We start from the raw sequence: 17,673 nt of genomic DNA, 5'->3' as shown, positions 1-17,673 counted from the left end.
ACTGAGCTCATCATATGGTCCATCACCATGTGATGTGACGTCACCACAGGTCCTTTAGCCGGCAGCTCATGATTAATGAAGTAAGAAGAGATAGGCAACTACGCGATCAAGAGGAGGAGGCGAGTTAATTTTTTTTATATTTTAACCCTCAATTGACCTACTACGCATTCTGTATTCAGAATGCTATTATTTTCCCTTATAACCATGTTATAAGGGAAAATAATACAGTGAATAGACTGTCATCTTAGCAACCATGCGTGAAAATCGCACCGCATCCGCACTTGCTTGCGATTTTCACGCAGCCCCATTAACTTCTATGGGGCCTGCGTTGCGTGGAAAATGCACAATATAGAGCATGCTGCGATTTTCACGCAACGCACAAGTGATGTGTGAAAATCACAGCTCATGTGCACAGCTTCATAGAAATGAACAGGTCCAGATTCAGTGCGGGTGCAATGCGTTCACCTCACGCATTGCACCTGCGTGGAAAACTCGCCCGTGTGAAAAGGGCCTTACAGCGATGCCGGCGGATACAGCAGGGGCCCGGCTACCATGGACTGCTGGGCCCCTGCAGTGATTGCGCGCGCACCGCTCCGGTGCCCGCGCGATCACTATGACGTACTAGTACGTCAAATTGCGGGAACTCAGTGGTTCCCATGACGTAACAGTATGTCAAAGCTGCTTACATACTCTTCTCAAGCTATTGAAATACGCATGCCAATGGCTAAACAAGCCTGTGAAGGACATCAAGGAAATTTCCAGCTAGCACAACTTCTAATTTGTTTGAATGAGCATTTTTATGTTTTTGGTGGTTCATGTAAAATAAAAATGTGTTGCAGTAGGAGGCAACAAACAATTACACACAATTTAAATGTTGCTTCTCACCTTCTTGGCCTTGGAATTTCTGAGGAACTGCTGCATTTGCAGGATTTAAAAGATTACTTTCAGACACTGTAGTCCTCAGTACTCCAGGAGATAAGGGGACAGAGAGAAGGCTGAAATAAACAAAAGCAAAAAGAAAATCATATAAAGAGCTCCTTTCTACATGTATACATGGAACATATGAGCGAGCAAATCTGACCTGTATGAAGCAAAGAAACACGTTCCCCCCCTGTGCGATCAGCTCTCCCCCACCCCAGTGCCATCAGCTCCACTCCCCCAAGCTCACCCCCACCCCAGTGCCATCAGCTCTCCCCCACCCCAGAGCCATCAGCTCTCCCCTCTTGTGCCATCGTCTCTCTCCCCCTTGTGTCAGTCTCTGCTCCCCTTGTAACATCTCTCCCCTAAGGCCGGCCACACTTCAGTTAAACCATGGATGCACAGTCCGTGAAAGCCCAGCCTGCCCTGCTCCTGACACCCAGAGTGCACAGTGTCATTGGTTGCTGTGCTCAGGGCGCCCAGCCTTAGCGCCCCCACCCCCTCACATTTCCAGCAGGGGCGCTGCCGACACTCCATCGTTCCACGCTGCTCTGGGCCTGACGTCACACAGCGCGTCAGGTCACGTCGTGCGTACATCAGGAGGTCAGTGCAACGCGGGATCATGGACTTGCTATCCAGTGTCCGGAGGCACCCTGCTAGAAAGGTGAGTATTCTGAGTGCATTGCGGGACAACGGGAGACCACGGAGTGAGAGTAATAGCAAGCACTTCACTCCCGCTTCGAGGATTCGTTTGTGTCACGTGACCACGATGCAAAAAATTTGCATCAAGGATTTTTTTTGTCTTGAATTACTCGATGGTTTTTCACTGATGGTTGCTAAGAGATGTTGTTTGTAAATGTTTATCACGCGTGAAAAGCACATCAAAACGCATTGCACCCGCGCAGAAAAAAAACTGAACAACTCAATGCATTCGCAGACAAAACTGACAACTTGTTTGCAAAATGGTGCGAATTTCACTGAATGCACCCTGAAGGCATCTGGACCTAATCAGTCACGCTCGGGGAAAAGGGGCCTAAGGGTTCATAAGGTGAAAGCTCTATATGGAAAAGCAGTCTACTACACTACTCCATACAGTTTAAAAAAAATAATAAAATGAACATATACACTTTATTAGCTTACATTGGGTCAATAAGATGCTGTGAATATGTTTGGTGAATAGGATGGGAGCCTTCTCTATGAATCGTAACAGCGACCTCTGTGCAGCGCTGTTCCCCCACTCATTACTGTGGTCCCGGGCGCTGTGCTCATCTGTGATCTCTGCTTCCAGCTCTGGACTCTGCCTGTGCGGTTGGTATTACCTATGTGAATTCCGCTCCACAACTTCCATTTAACCTGGACACTGCTTGTACTCGGCTGCTGATGTGGCAGTATGCATCACTCCCTGGGCGGGGCCGAGTCATGTCATGTGATCTCATTAACCTACCCTGGCTCTTCTGCAGGTATTTAAGTGGCCCAGCCCTTTACCCAGATGCCTCAGAGTCAAGGTCCTAATCTTGTGCTAAAGAACTTGTTTACCACTTGTGTTCTTGACTTCATACTTAGTTCCTGGACTTTGTTTATCACCTGATCCCTGCCTGCTTGCATCGCCTCTCCTGTTGCCGACTCGGATTGTCTGACCTTATTCCTGTGAACCCATTGCTTGTTCTAAGTCTCTGCCTCTTCCGCCGATTCCTGTTTTGTTGCTCCTGGTAACGACCGTGCCTGTCTGACCACGTCTGTACTGTCGGTACCTTCGCAGGTACCTCCTGGTCTGCCTGGAACAGCTGCCACTGACTGGTTTACGCTCTGGAGTAGCCCCTGGCAATTACCACACCATCTGAGGCTCTAGTGAAATCAGGGTAGTTGCTTAGTTACTCCCCTCCAGATCCGCTGATCCGTGACATGAATAATGTGAATGCAGTGTTCAAATGTTATATGCACACACCCTTGGTGTGAAAAGTATCCAGGTCCCCAACTACACAGTTTACTGGCAACAAGGGCTTAGTAGGAACATTTGAGTCATATGTGATCACAGGGTTCATACCATCCAATATACTGCAAACTGCAGCTACAGTATAGCCTCTTTCACACAGGCGATACGGATTGTGCCAGGATCTGTACAGGAAAAAAACTGATGGTTTTGCATGAAAGTTCAGTTAGTTTTGTCTGCGATTGGGTTCAGTGTTTCATGCAGGTGTAATCAGTTTTTGATGCGCTTTTCACACGTGTGAGATAAAGAAGAACAATCTACATCTCCTAGCAACCATCCGTGAAAAACACATTGAATCGGGATTGCATCCAAATGCAATCCGTTTTTCATGCAAACCCCATTCACTTCTATGGAGCCAGGATTGTGTGAAAAATGCACAATGCAGAACATGCTGTGATTTTTCCTGAACACAGAAATGTGTGAAAAATTACTCATGTGCACAGACCCATTAAAATGAATAGGTCAGGATTTAGTCCGGATGATATGCATCTGCTTCATACATCGCACTCAGACAGAAATCTCACTCGTGTGAAAGGGGCATAAGAAAATCTTTTTTTTTTACTTTGTGTGATCAGATTTTCCACACTGAAATGCTCCATTACGTGTTCCAATAATAGAAGGGATCTGTGAAAAAATTAATATCTGGGCTCTGCAACATTTCTACAGAAAATTCTGCAGTTTTGAACATTTTTTGTGAGTTTTCTTCTGTATGTCAATTTCTAGATTTACTGTGCCTTTATTTCCCTTACCTGATTGTGGATTTTGGGCTAGAGTCTGACCCACTCCTTGGCCGGGGGATGTCCTAAAAACAAAAACACACAACATGAAGAGAAAACTAAAATCACAGACTGTAGTAATATGTAATAGCTGCAAAATGAAAGTCATTTAGAAATTTTTGTTCCTATGATGAAAGATGATGTTTGTTGATTGCTATGCTTCCCATTCTAGAGATTTATATTGTTTTGAAAGAATTTAGAGAAAATACTTGTTTAAATAAATAAATAGACATATATTATTTCTAAAACTTTGACAGAGTAAAACCCCAGAGGTGAACACTACCAATTTAGGCAGCTTACAATGATATTATTGGAAGTAAAGCATCTGTGCAGTACATGAATTTGAGATGGCCTTGCATGAGAAATGGCAGGCGTACAAGTAGAAATATAACCCAGGGTCTACAGTCTGAACTTCTAGGTACGTAACTGCAGCCTGCTCAATGGAGTGTGGAAACCCTCTTGTTTACATTCAGAGCCTGAAATCCTGTCCTCATCATGTGCTGCTCTCACAGGTCACAGTTTATTTGGATGGAGAAAGATCCGATATATGAGCCAGTGTCCCTGTGACAACACATCCATGTTCCCAATTATGAATCAGACACACAGCCAGACTTGTGCCCTAGAAGACTCCATCTATTCTGCCCCACAAACTAGATGGGCAACGTTCCAATGAGACCCCATGCCACCGGTGTGTGTCAGAGTGCTCACAACCAGACATTTTCTTTCCACTCTTGAATCTGAAGAACAAACAACATAGAAAACTGCCTTCACGTGAATGGCATTTATAGAGATTAGAGAAAGTTCTCCGATTAATTTGCAAAATACGTATACTTTTAAGTTTTTATATCCACTTTTTTTTAAGCCAACAGCAGGAGTGGAATAAAAACAGAGGCAAAGTCAAATCTGTTGTTTAGAGTACACTAAAACATGCAATTTTGATGCAGTTTTTGAAGCCAAAACTAGGAGTGGATAAAAAAAAAAAAATTCCTATATAATACTCTTCCCTACACTATACATTCCTTGCTTTAGCTTCAGAAAACGCATAAGAATACTGCATCAAACCTCTTTCCCTTTAGGATCCACACCTCATCTTAGCCTCCAAAACTCTCTGCAGCCTTCACATCAAAAACTCAGATTAAAGAGGACCTTTCACCGATTATGACACTGTGAACTAAGTATACAGACATGGAGAGCGGCGCCCGGGGATCTCACTGCACTTACTATTATCCCGGGCGCCGCTCCTTTCTCCTGCTATGCCCTCCGGTATCTCCAGTCACTAAGTTATAGTAGGCGGAGATTTCAGTCACTAAGTTATGGTAGGCGGAGTCTGCCCTTGTTCTTCTGTAGCGCTGGCCAATCGCATTGCAGAGCTCACAGCCTGGGAGAAAATAACCCAGGTTATGGTAGACTCCGCCTACCATAACTTAGTGACTGAAATCTCCGCCTACTATAACTTAGTGAGCGGAGATACCGGAGGGCATAGCGGGAGAAAGGAGCGGCGCCCGGGGATAATAGTAAGTGCAGTGAGATCCCCGGGCGCCGCTCTCCATGTCTGTATACTTAGTTCACAGTGTCATAATCGGTGAAAGGTCCTCTTTAAGGCCTCATGTGGACCTATTCACTTGGGTTAATTGACGCGGTTCAGCGGGATTCCGGTCATTGAGGCCAGGTGCCGCCTGTGAAGATAAAGCTGCCACTCGCCGTGTACATTTGTATATATGGGTTAATTATATTCATTGGTGGCACAGTACCCCCTCCTCAGTATAATCATTTGTGGCAGTCGCAGCTTCTGATCAAAGCCCCAGCAGTGAAATCGTGGGGCTCCGATCGGTTACCATGGCAGCCTGGATGCTGCTGAAGCCTTCCACAGCTGCCAGAGTAAGCTCCCTGCTGCTGTGTGCACAAAGTAAAATCCTATTCACCCTAATAGATCTCTTTTAGGGTGAATAGGACAAGGGATCAAAAGATCCCAGGTTCTAACCCCTTAAGGGGGCTAATAGTTATTAAATATAAAGTAAAACATAAATAAAATATTAAAAGTTTAACTCCTTAAGGACCCTTGCCGTACATGTACATCACAGCTGGATGTGACTTAAGGACCAGGGACGTACATGTACGGCAGCCTGATCGGGCGGGTGTAGGAGCTGCGCCCGCCCGACCAGCGTCACGGAACCGGCAGTCACTGACACCCGGGTCCCTGCTGCATACGCCGGCGTATTAAAACATATTGGGTATTGCCGAGTCCATAACAACTGGCTCTATAAAAATATCACATGATCCACCCCCTCACCTGAACGCTGTAGAAAAAAAAAAAAAAAGAAAGAAAAAAATGCTAAAACAACCATTTGTCACCTTACATCACAAAAAGTGCAACATCAAGCGAGCAAAAAGTACTATGCCCCCCAAAATAGTACCAATGAAACCTCATACCGCAAAAAATTTGTCCCTACCCCTAAGACAATCACCCAAAAAAATTCGAAATAAAGCTATGGCACTCAGAATATGGAGACACTATAACATGATTTTTTTTGTTTGTTTCAAAAATGCATTAATTGTGTAAAACTCAAATTTTTTTTTTTTTTTTTTTTTTTTTTTTTTTTTTAACCACTTCAGCCCCGCTAGGTGAAACCCCCTTCATGACCAGAGCACTTTTTACACTTCGGCACTACACTACTTTTACCGTTTATCGCTCGGTCATGCAACTTACCATACAAATGAATTTTACCTCCTTTTCTTCTCACTAATAGAGCTTTCATTTGGTGGTATTTCATTGCTGCTGGCATTTTTACTTTTTTGTTATTAATCAAAATGTAACGATTTTTTTGCAAAAAAATGAAATTTTTCACTTTCAGCTGTAAAATTTTGCAAAAAAAAACGACATCCATATATAAATTTTTCGCCAAATTTATTGTTCTACATGTCTTTGATAAAAAAAAAAAATGTTTGGGCAAAAAAAAAATGGTTTGGGTAAAAGTTATAGCATTTACAAACTATGGTACAAAAATGTGAATTTCCGCTTTTTGAAACAGCTCTGACTTTCTGAGCACCTGTCATGATTCCTGAGGTTCTACAATGCCCAGACAGTAGAAACACCCCACAAATGACCCCATTTCGGAAAGTAGACACCCTAAGGTATTCGCTGATGGGCATAGTGAGTTCATAGAACTTTTTATTTTTTGTCACAAGTTAGCGGAAAATGATGATGATTTTATTATTTTTTTTTTTTCTTACAAAGTCTCATATTCCACTAACTTGCGACAAAAAATAAAAAATTCTAGGAACTCACCATGCCCCTCACAGAATACCTTGGGGTGTCTTCTTTCCAAAATGGGGTCACTTGTGGGGTAGTTATACTGCCCTGGCAATTTAGGGGCCCAAATGTGTGAGAAGAACTTTGCAATCAAAATGTGTAAAAAATGACCGGTGAAATCCAAAAGGTGCACTTTGGAATATGTGCCCTTTTGCCCACCTTGGCAGCAAAAAAGTGTGACACATCTGGTATCGCCGTACTCAGGAGAAGTTGGGGAATGTGTTTTGGGGTGTCATTTTACATATACCCATGCTGGGTGAGAAAAATATCTTGGTCAAATGCCAACTTTGTATAAAAAAAATGGGAAAAGTTGTCTTTTGCAAAGATATTTCTCTCATCCAGCATGGGTATATGTAAAATGACACCCCAAAACACATTCCCCAACTTCTCCTGAGTACGGCGATACCAGATGTGTCACACTTTTTTGCTGCCAAGGTGGGCAAAGGGGCACATATTCCAAAGTGCACCTTTCAGATTTTGCAGGCCATTTTTTACACATTTTGATTGCAAGGTACTTCTCACACATTTGGGCCCCTAAATTGCCAGGGCAGTATAACTACGCCACAAGTGACCCCATTTTGGAAAGAAGACACCCCAAGGTATTCCGTGAGGGGCATAGCGAGTTCCTAGAATTTTTTATTTTTTGTCACAAGTTAGCGGAAAATTATGATTTTTTTTTTTTCTCTTTTTTCCTTACAAAGTCTCATATTCCACTAACTTGCGACAAAAAATAAAAAATTCTAGGAACTCGCCATGCCCCTCACGGAATACCTTGGGGTGTCTTCTTTCCAAAATGGGGTCACTTGTGGGGTAGTTATACTGCCCTGGCAATTTAGGGGCCCAAATGTGTGAGAAGAACTTTGCAATCAAAATGTGTAAAAAATGACCGGTGAAATCCGAAAGGTGCACTTTGGAATATGTGCCCCTTTGCCCACCTAGGCTGCAAAAAAGTGTGACACATCTGGTATCGCCGTACTCAGGAGAAGTTGGGGAATGTGTTTTGGTGTGTCATTTTACATATACCCATGCTGGGTGAGAGAAATATCCTGGCAAAAGACAACTTTTCCAATTTTTTTATACAAAGTTGGCATTTGATCAAGATGTTTATCTCACCCAGCATGGGTATATGTAAAATGACACCCCAAAACACATTGCCCAACTTCTCCCGAGTACGGCGATACCAGATGTGTGACACTTTTTTGCAGCCTAGATGCGCAAAGGGGCCCAAATTCCTTTTAGGAGGGCATTTTTAGACATTTGGATCCCAGACTTCTTCTCACGCTTTAGGGCCCCTAAAAAGCCAGGGCAGTATAAATACCCCACATGTGACCCCACTTTGGAAAGAAGACACCCCAAGGTATTCAATGAGGGGCCTGGCGAGTTCATAGAATTTTTTTTTTTTTGCATAAGTTAGCGGAAATTGATTTTTTATTTTTTATTTTTCTCACAAAGTCTCACTTTCTGCTAACTTAGGACAAAAATTGTAATCTTTCATGGACTCAATATGCCCCTCACGGAATACCTTGGGGTGTCTTCTTTCCAAAATGGGGTCAGTTGTGGGGTGTTTGTACTGCCCTGGCATTTGAGGGTCTCCGCAATCATTACATGTATGGCCAGCATTAGGAGTTTCTGCTATTCTCCTTATATTGAGCATACAGGTAATGAGATTTTTTTTTCCGTTCAGCCTCTGGGCTGAAAGAAAAAAAATGAACGGCACAGATTTCTTCATTCGCATCGATCAATGTGGATGAAAAAACCTCTGCCAAAAAAAAAAAAATGGAGGGGAAAGGCGTCTGCCAGGACATAGGAGCTCCGCCCTACATCCATACCCACTTAGCTCGTATGCCCTGGCAAACCAGATTTCTCCATTCACATCAATCGATGTGGATGAATAAATCATTGCCGGGATTTTTTTTTTATATATATATATATATATATATATATATATATATATATATATATATATATATATATATATACACACACAAAGTGTTTGCCAAAGCATATGAACACCGCCACCTCCTCAGCTCATATGCCTCGGCAAACGTATCTGTCACTGCAGAGGAGAAAATCCCGTCTTGCAGCGCCGCATACACCGACTTGCGTGTAATCTGACAGCAGCGCAATGCTTCTGTCAGAATGCACATCGGTGCTGCAGCTAATCGATCGGTTGGTCCCCCTGGAAGGTAAAAAAAGAAAAAAAAAAAGAAAAAACCAGGCCGCAACGCAATAATTTTATTAACTTTGCAACAGAACATATAAACTTTAACTTTTTTAACTGAACATTAACGTGTTTGCTTACTGGTGTGTTTTTTTTTTTGTTTTTTTTTTACCTTTATAGAACAAACCTCTCCTTCCCCATGGGTCAATGTGCAAAGCGCAAATCGCCCAAAGATGTGGCGAAGTGCGTTATGCACTTTGTCCCATGTGAAAGGAGACGTTTGCAGCAGCAGTGAGTGAATGGGCCCTAATAGCCCTGTGTGCCTGTCCTGGTGAGATGATCCCTATGCTAATAGTGTACCTGTGAGTGGTACTTCCGGAAACACTCTCCAAAGCATAGGGCAGGGTGGTCCGGACAGTCAGGACAGAAATAGCGGGTGTCACGCCTTATTCCACTCCTGCTACAGACACGACATCTTTTTCGGGGTGACTGTTGGGTTGAGGTACCAGGAACGACATTGGGGAAATGTCGCTCGTGTAGACGGCTAACTACACTGGTGGTTGGGGCCACGGAACCTCCTGGATACAGGAGGTTCTCGATGATCTCTTCCTGAAATTTGAGGAAGGATCCAGTTCTCCCAGCCTTACTGTAGAGAACAATACTATTGTACAGAGCCAATTGAATTAAATATACAGACACCTTCTTATACCAGCGTCTGGTGCGTCGGGAAACTAAATACGGAGACAACATCTGGTCATTGAAGTCCACCCCTCCCATGTGGAGGTTATAGTCGTGGACTGAGAGGGGCTTTTCAATGACACGGGTTGCTCGCTCAATTTGTATTGTCGTGTCTGCGTGAATGGAGGAGAGCATGTAAACGTCACGCTTGTCTCTCCATTTCACCGCGAGCAGTTCTTCGTTACACAGTGCGGCCCTCTGCCCCCTTGCAAGACGGGTGGTAACGAGCCGTTGGGGGAAGCCCGCGCGACTAGTTCGCGCGGTACCACAGGCGCCAATCCGTTCTAGAAACAAATGCCTAAAGAGGGCCACACTTGTGTAAAAATTGTCCACATAAAGATGGTACCCCTTGCCGAATAAGGGTGACACCAAGTCCCAAACTGTCTTCCCACTGCTCCCCAGGTAGTCAGGGCAACCGACCGGCTCCAGGGTCTGATCTTTTCCCTCATAGACACGAAATTTGTGGGTATAGCCTGTGGCCCTTTCACAGAGCTTATACAATTTGACCCCATACCGGGCGCGCTTGCTTGGGATGTATTGTTTGAAGCCAAGGCGCCCGGTAAAATGTATCAGGGACTCGTCTACTGTATGCCGATGTTTTGCTCTGGGGTATAAATATCTGCAAATTTCTGGTTGAAATGGTCTATGAGGGGCCGAATTTTGTGGAGCCGGTCAAAAGCAGGGTGGCCCCTGGGACGGGAGGCGGTGTTGTCACTAAAGTGCAGGAACCGCAGGATGGCCTCAAAACGTGCCCTGGACATGGCAGCAGAGAACATGGGCATGTGATGAATCGGGTTCGTGGACCAATATGACCGCAATTCATGCTTTTTTGTCAGGCCCATGTTGAGGAGGAGGCCCAGAAAAGTTTTAAGTTCGGAAACTTGGACTGGTTTCCACCGGAAAGGCTGGGCATAAAAGCTTCCCGGGTTAGCGGTGATAAATTGTGTGGCATACCTGTTTGTTTCGGCCACAACTATGTCTAAAAGCTCCGCAGTCAAGAACAGTTCAAAAAATCCCAGGGCCGAACCGATCTGAGCTGTCTCAACCCGAACTCCAGACTGGGCGGTGAAAGGGAAAACTACAGGTGCGGCGGAAGTTGGGGACTGCCAATCTGGGTTTGCCAGCACCTCTGGGATTCTAGGGGCTCTACGGGCACGTCTTTGCGGTGGCTGCGACGGGGTCACTACTGCACGTGCCACCTTCAACTGCCCTTCTGGTGCTCGCTACTTCACCAGGTTGTACGGCAGTGCTGGTACTAGGTCCAGGGAGGGCTGGGCTGCTGGTGTATGCCTCACCACGTAATCCGACAGCACCAGCCCCACTCTGCTGCTCTTGAAGCGGATCCTGCGCAACCTGCGGTCTAGCGACACGGGGCCGGGTACGCCTGGTGGTATCAGGGACCTCAGCCTCCTCGTCCGAACTTTGGGTCAGAGAGCCACTGCTTTCTACAGGTTCGTATTCTGACCCGCTGGATTCATCAGATGAGGGTTCCCACTCCTCATCCGACTGGGTCAGAAGCCTGTAGGCCTCTTCAGAGGAATACCCCCTGTTAGACATGTGGGCAACTAAATTTAGGGGTATTCCCTGAGACTACCCAAGAAAAAAAAAGCAAGCCTGTCTTACAAAGGGGAGGCTAGCGAAGTACCGGAGGCCGCTGCGGTTGATAAAAAATATCAAAACTGATTTTTTTATCGCCGCAGTGCGTGTAAAGTGAATGTGCAGTGATCAAAAAAAAATTTTTTTTGTCACTGCGGTGGGGCGGGTGTGGGCGAACGCACGTGTGGGCGACCGATCAGGCCTGATCGGGCAAACACTGCGTTTTGGGTGGAGGGCGAACTAAAGTGACACTAGTACTATTATAGATCTGACCGTGATCAGTTTTGATCACTTCCAGATACTATAAAAGTACAAATGCTGATTAGCGATACGCTAATCAGCGAATAACGGACTGCGGTGCGGTGGGCTGGGCGCTAACTGATCGCTAACTACCTAACCAAGGGACCTAAACTATACCTAAAACCTAACGGTCAATAACAGTGAAAAAAAAAAAGTGACAGTTTGCACTGATCACTTTTTTCTTTTCACTTGTGATTGACAGGGGTGATCAAAGGGGTGATCAAAGGGTTAATTGGGGTTCAGGGGGGTGATCAGGGGCTAAAGTGTAGTGTTTGGTGTACTCACTGTGAAGCCTGCTCCTCTGCTGGATCCAACCGACGAAAAGAACCAGCAGAGGAGCAGGCAGCCATATATCAGATCATATTTACTAATATGATCTGATATCTGGCACTTTGATTGGCTTTTTTAAAAATCAGCAACCTGCCAGCCGCGATCATTGGCTGGCAGGTTGCTGACGAAATACTTCTCGACGAAATGCCGGCGCGAACTGCGCGGGCGCATACTCGCGTCATCTCGCGTCTCGCGAGATGACGCGTATATGCGTGACTGTGCGCAGCGCTGCCACCTCCGGACCGCACATCTGCATTAGGCGGTCCGGAGGTGGTTAAAGTAGACATTAGGTATTGCCGCGTCCATAACAATCTGCTGTATAAAAATATCACATGACCTAACTCCTCAGGTGAACACCGTAAAAAAATATATATATAAAAACTGTCAAAAAAGCAATTTTTTTGTAGCCTTACATCACAAAAAGTGTAATACCAAGTGATCAAAAAGTCATATGCACCCTAAAATAGTAACAATCAAACTCATCTCATACAAAAAAGGCAGTCATCCAAAAAAATTATGGGTATCCGATTTTTTTCAAAAATGCTTGATATAGTCGTGTCCATAACAACCTGCTCTATAAAAATATCACATTATCTAACCTGTCAGATGAACACTGTAAAAAAAAAAAACGGTGCCAAAACAGCTATTTTTTTTGTTACCTTACCTCACAAGTGTAATATAGAGCAACCAAAAAATTATATGTACCCTAAAATAGTACCAATTGCCACCGTATCCCATAGTTTCCAAAATGGGGTAACTTTTTGGGAGTTTCTACTCTAGGGGTGCATCAGGGGTCTTCAAATGTGACATGGCAAATTAAAATTATCCCAATGAAATCTGCTTTCCAAAAACCATATGGCGTTCCTTTCCTGTGTGGACGGAGCCTACAGCCCGTAATCTGCAGAAGCTTTGCCCACACAGTTCTGCAAAGCGATCGGTGCCTACAATGAAGAGAGGTATGCAAGCTTCAGGAATGGGACAAGGTGAGTAGTTACTGTGTTTTTACTATGGAGGGGGCACAGAGGACTTTATTACTATGGAGTGGGCATTACTAAGGTGAAGGGGGCACAATGGGCATTTCTACTATTGAGGGGGCACAGAGCCAGAGGGCATTACTACAATGAAGGGGCACAGTGGGCATCATTACTGTGAAGGGGCAGAGTGGGTATTTCTACTATAAAAGAGACACAATGGGGATTATTACTGTGAAAGGGGCACAGAGATGGTATAACTACTGTGAGGGTGCACACATCTGTACAAAACTACTGTTAAGGTTGTACAATGAGGGCAATACTACTGTAAAAGGGGTACCATTTTTTAAGTATTGGGGTGGGGGGGGATGCCAGAAAAAGGACCTGCCCCGGGTGCCAAACACCGTAGGCACACCACTGAAGCATGGAATTATTCGCTTCCCGCTCCACAGCAGCAGCAGCATAATGTCCTCACACATCGCCCTGCTGATCTATGTAGGAGGAGGAGTGGGGCAGGCTGGGAATCAGCATCAGCAGCGCGATGTGTCACAGTATCCTGCAGCTGCTGGTGGGCAGATCATGGGAGGACATCTGAAGGGGGGCAAATCTGGGCATAACCACTGTGAAGGGGGCACTGGGCACATATTTTGGCATATCCACCGTAAGAGGGCACATATCTCGGCATATAAACTGTGAGGGAAAACATTTTGAGATATCTACTGTGAAGGAGGCACATATCTTGGCATATCTACTGTGAGGCGGCACATATCTTGGCACATCAACTGTGAGGTGGCACAGATCTTGGCATATCTACTGTGAGGTGGCACAGATCTTGGCATATCTACTGTGAGGTGGCACAGATCTTGGCATATCTACTGTGAGGTGGCACAGATCTTGGCATATCTACTGTGAGGTGGCACAGATCTTGGCATATCTACTGTGAGGTGGCACAGATCTTGGCATATCTACTGTGAGGTGGCACAGATCTTGGCATATCTACTGTGAGGTGGCACAGATCTGGGAGTAGACCTGAGGGACTGAAACACTGTAAAAGTAGGCACATAAGGACTGATTCACACAGATCCGCTCTGTGTAAGGTATTTAATCTATAATACATGCAGTTTCATTGCTGTAAGCACCGTGCAAAATGCCACAAGGGGGCCCTCTCAGACTTTTTCGCCCAAGTGCCCACATGAACCTGGAGCCGGCCCTGGTGTTTGGAGAAAATAGTCCTAGGACAAAATATATCAAATATATAAAGTCTTAAATTGACCAACCTTTAAATCTTGTGGATCCAGCTCTAGAGAAATGTGTGACAATGGAGTAAGAGTTTTGGCATATATGGTTGAAGACATTGTATTTTCCAGGCTTAAAGATTCAGAACTTGGATGAACAGATGCTGAATGGAAAATAATTGAGGCAGGAGGTTTGTAATGTGGAGTCCCAGAACTTGGCCAGGTATTATGGATGTGTGAGAGATACTCCTTAGGCTGATGTTGATTAGCTTCAAGGATGTTTTTACTGGAGGGAGAATTTGTTTCTAAATGTTCCAGTGATAAAACCTCTGGTCCTAAGGATAATGGATTGCTTGCAAGTATGGTGGAAGTACTGATTGCTGTCAGAGGGCTTGTGTGTGTTATTATGGAGGCACTGTGCCATTCAGTTGGAGAGGAAGGTATATCAGTCATAAGTGGTGACTCTAGAGCACTGCGCGATGATGACGATGATCTGAACATTCCATGAACTTTCTTTTGGTTTGGGGATACAGGAGATTTAGACTTGTATATGGTAACTTTCTTTAAAACAATATCCACACAGTTTGATCTTTCCTGTAGTTTCCACACCAGGTTCTTCTGTGTCCATCCAACCTAGACACATAGTACTTTAATTTTAGCTTAGTCCGTAGATTAGACCACATTGGTATCACATCAAACATTTGGAAAAATGCAAAGGTTACGACTTACCACCACCTGGTCATTCACTTTAATGATCTCGTCTCCTGGAAAGATTTGGCCACAGCGTTGTGCTGGAGACTATGTCAAAGAGACGTCATTATTTATTAGGTTTCAGAAAAGCAAATGAAGGTAAATAGAAAAAGAGAAGAAAAGAAAAGTACAAAGAACGGAGCAGGAACCAAGAATACTCCGCAAGACTAGACACCACATGTACTGCTACATAACAATAAAAAAAAGTGGGTGTTCACCAATGTACTATAAATACATTTCATTAACTTTTTTTTTTAACTTATTTTCAATTATTTTAAGATCTGTCCACTCTATGGAAGTTAGTTTTTACTAAATCAAATTACTGCGGTGCCTACACTACACTCTTCAGAATGCAATGTGTCATGTCGCCCTCTCTGGTGACTGGAATCGTGGGAGCTCACGTAGGCTGGTGCTTTTTCCTATAATGTGCAAGCACGACCACCGCTGCTGAATTGCAGGGTGGCCGTAACCATGGAAACGAGCAGTATATGATGTGATGGAAAAATGAGTCCAGCCAGCAAAGGAAGCAATATGGATAATAACAATACATTAGTAAGTGCCTTGTTTTTCTCTACGTGATAAATGCTATTTGCTGAAGTGACACAACCCCTTTAAGAATTTGCAACATGCATTAGACACAAAAAAACATGCTGTCAAAAGTTGCTTCCAAAAATCTAGCAGGCTGTTGTGCCTGCATCACATCACATGTATTAATAAGACTACATTCAGTCACTCCTCGTGATGTCCCAAATGCAACCTTGCAATCTTTGTGCTGCAAGACCAAAGTCTCCATATAGCCTTAGCCTACATAAAAGAGGTATAAGAAGTACACTGCAGCAGAGGATACAGGAGATCTGAACATACTGACCTCAGGTGTTAACCGGCAGACAAAATGCTGTCCAGAAGCCGTGGACTTAAATTCAATACCCTAAGAAATATTAATAGTGTAAAGGGATTATTGCACCATAACAGCTTATCAACGATCCACAGAATAAGTCTGATCGGTACTGGTCGCAAGAAAAGGGTAAACGAGTCCCTGCTGTGAATGGAGTGACGATTACACATGCACACTGTCACCACATTCAGCAATATGAGACTGCAAAGAAAAGTATAGTGCTCTCATATCTCCCCAAGTCCCATAGAATGGATTGGAGTAGCAGTGGTCAAGCATGCGCATTGCTCCATTCACTCCCATTCTTGGGACCCCCACCGATCATATACTTATCACCTATCCTGTGGAATTAAAAAGGTAAAGAAAAAGGTAAGATAGTGGTATTCACTGACAAAAAAAAAACAGAAAAAGCTAAACCAATCTTTAGCTAAACGTCATCAATGAGCATAAACTGTAAAGGGGTGCAAGGACATATATTGATGACCTATCCTCAGGACATGTCAACAAAATATCTGATTGTTCAGCATCTGGCTTCCAGCACCCCCATCAATCAGCTCCAAAATAATTAGGGCCTTGGTAAGAGAGGTAACCAAGAACCCAATGGTCACACTGGCTGAGCCCCAAGTATCCAGATGGGAGAAACTTACTGAAGGTCAACCATCACTGGAGCACTGCATTACAGGGCTTTATAGTAGAGCTGCCAGAAAGAAGCCTATCCTCAGTCAGGGTTGAGGAAAAGCTGAATGGAGCAAAATACAGAGATACAGTTGCAAGAAAAAGTATGTGAACCCTTTGGAATGATATGGATTTGTGCACAAATTGGTCATAAAATGTGATCTGATCTTCATCTAAGTCACAACAATAGACAATCACAGTCTGCTTAAACTAATAACACACAAAGAATTAAATGTTACCATGTTTTTATTGAACACACCATGTAAACATTCACAGTGCAGGTGGAAAAAGTATGTGAACCCTTGGATTTAATAACTGGTTGAACCTCCTTTGGCAGCAATAACTTCAACCAAACGTTTCCTGTAGTTGCAGATCAGACGTGCACAACAGTCAGGAGTGATTCTTGACCATTCCACTTTAGGCTACTTTCACACTTGCGTTCGGAGCGGATCCATCTGGGGTCTGCACAGACGGATCCGCACATATAATGCAGACGATGGGATCCGTTCAGAACGGATCCGTCTGCATTATATTTTAGAAAGAATTCTAAGTGTGAAAGTGGCTTCAGACGGATCCGTCCAGACTTTACATTGAAAGTCAACGGAGGATGGATCCGTTTGAAAATTTAGCCATATTGTGTCAACTTCAAACGGATCCGTCCCCATTGACTTACATTGTAATTTTGGACTGATCCGTTTGCCTCCGCACAGCAGAGGCCAAACGCTGCCAGACTGATGCATTCTGAGCGGATCCGCATCCACTCAGAATGCATTAGGGCAGTACGGATGCGTTCGGGGCCGCTTGTGAGAGCCTTCAAACGGAACTCACAAGCGGAGCCCCGAACGCTAATGTGAAAGTAGCCTTACAGAACTGTTTCAGTTCAGCAATATTCTTGGGATATCTGGTGTGAATCGCTTTCTTGAGGTAATGCCACAGCATCTCAATCAGGCTAAGGTCAGGACTCTGACTGGGCCACTCCAGGAGGTGCATTTTCTTCTGTTTAAGCCATTCTGTTAATGATTTACTTCTAT

At 44.3% G+C, this 17,673-nt stretch overlaps 1 protein-coding gene across 3 annotated transcripts in view; it reads right to left on the bottom strand.

Annotated features, from left to right (window-relative positions):
* Nucleotides 1-17,673, bottom strand: part of CNKSR1 (connector enhancer of kinase suppressor of Ras 1) — a 56,753-nt gene that overhangs the window by 19,339 nt on the left and 19,741 nt on the right. Inside the window, exons 7-11 of one of the 3 annotated variants that reach the window (XM_044287507.1) lie at nucleotides 15,944-16,003; nucleotides 15,055-15,123; nucleotides 14,368-14,958; nucleotides 3,658-3,710; nucleotides 886-995 (exon numbers count right to left, since the gene is read on the bottom strand). In XM_044287507.1, coding sequence (XP_044143442.1) covers nucleotides 886-995; nucleotides 3,658-3,710; nucleotides 14,368-14,958; nucleotides 15,055-15,123; nucleotides 15,944-16,003 — 883 coding nt within the window. The remainder of the gene's footprint in view (nucleotides 1-885; nucleotides 996-3,657; nucleotides 3,711-14,367; nucleotides 14,959-15,054; nucleotides 15,124-15,943; nucleotides 16,004-17,673) is intronic. The other 2 variants (XM_044287509.1, XM_044287508.1) reach the window with 2 other exon arrangements.

The sequence above is a fragment of the Bufo gargarizans genome, chromosome 3, assembly GCF_014858855.1.
Source record: "Bufo gargarizans isolate SCDJY-AF-19 chromosome 3, ASM1485885v1, whole genome shotgun sequence".
In the NCBI taxonomy this organism is placed as follows: Eukaryota; Metazoa; Chordata; class Amphibia; order Anura; family Bufonidae; genus Bufo; species Bufo gargarizans.
Note: the sequence above shows the minus strand (reverse complement) of the source record. Positions and strands in the feature narration are given on the sequence as shown.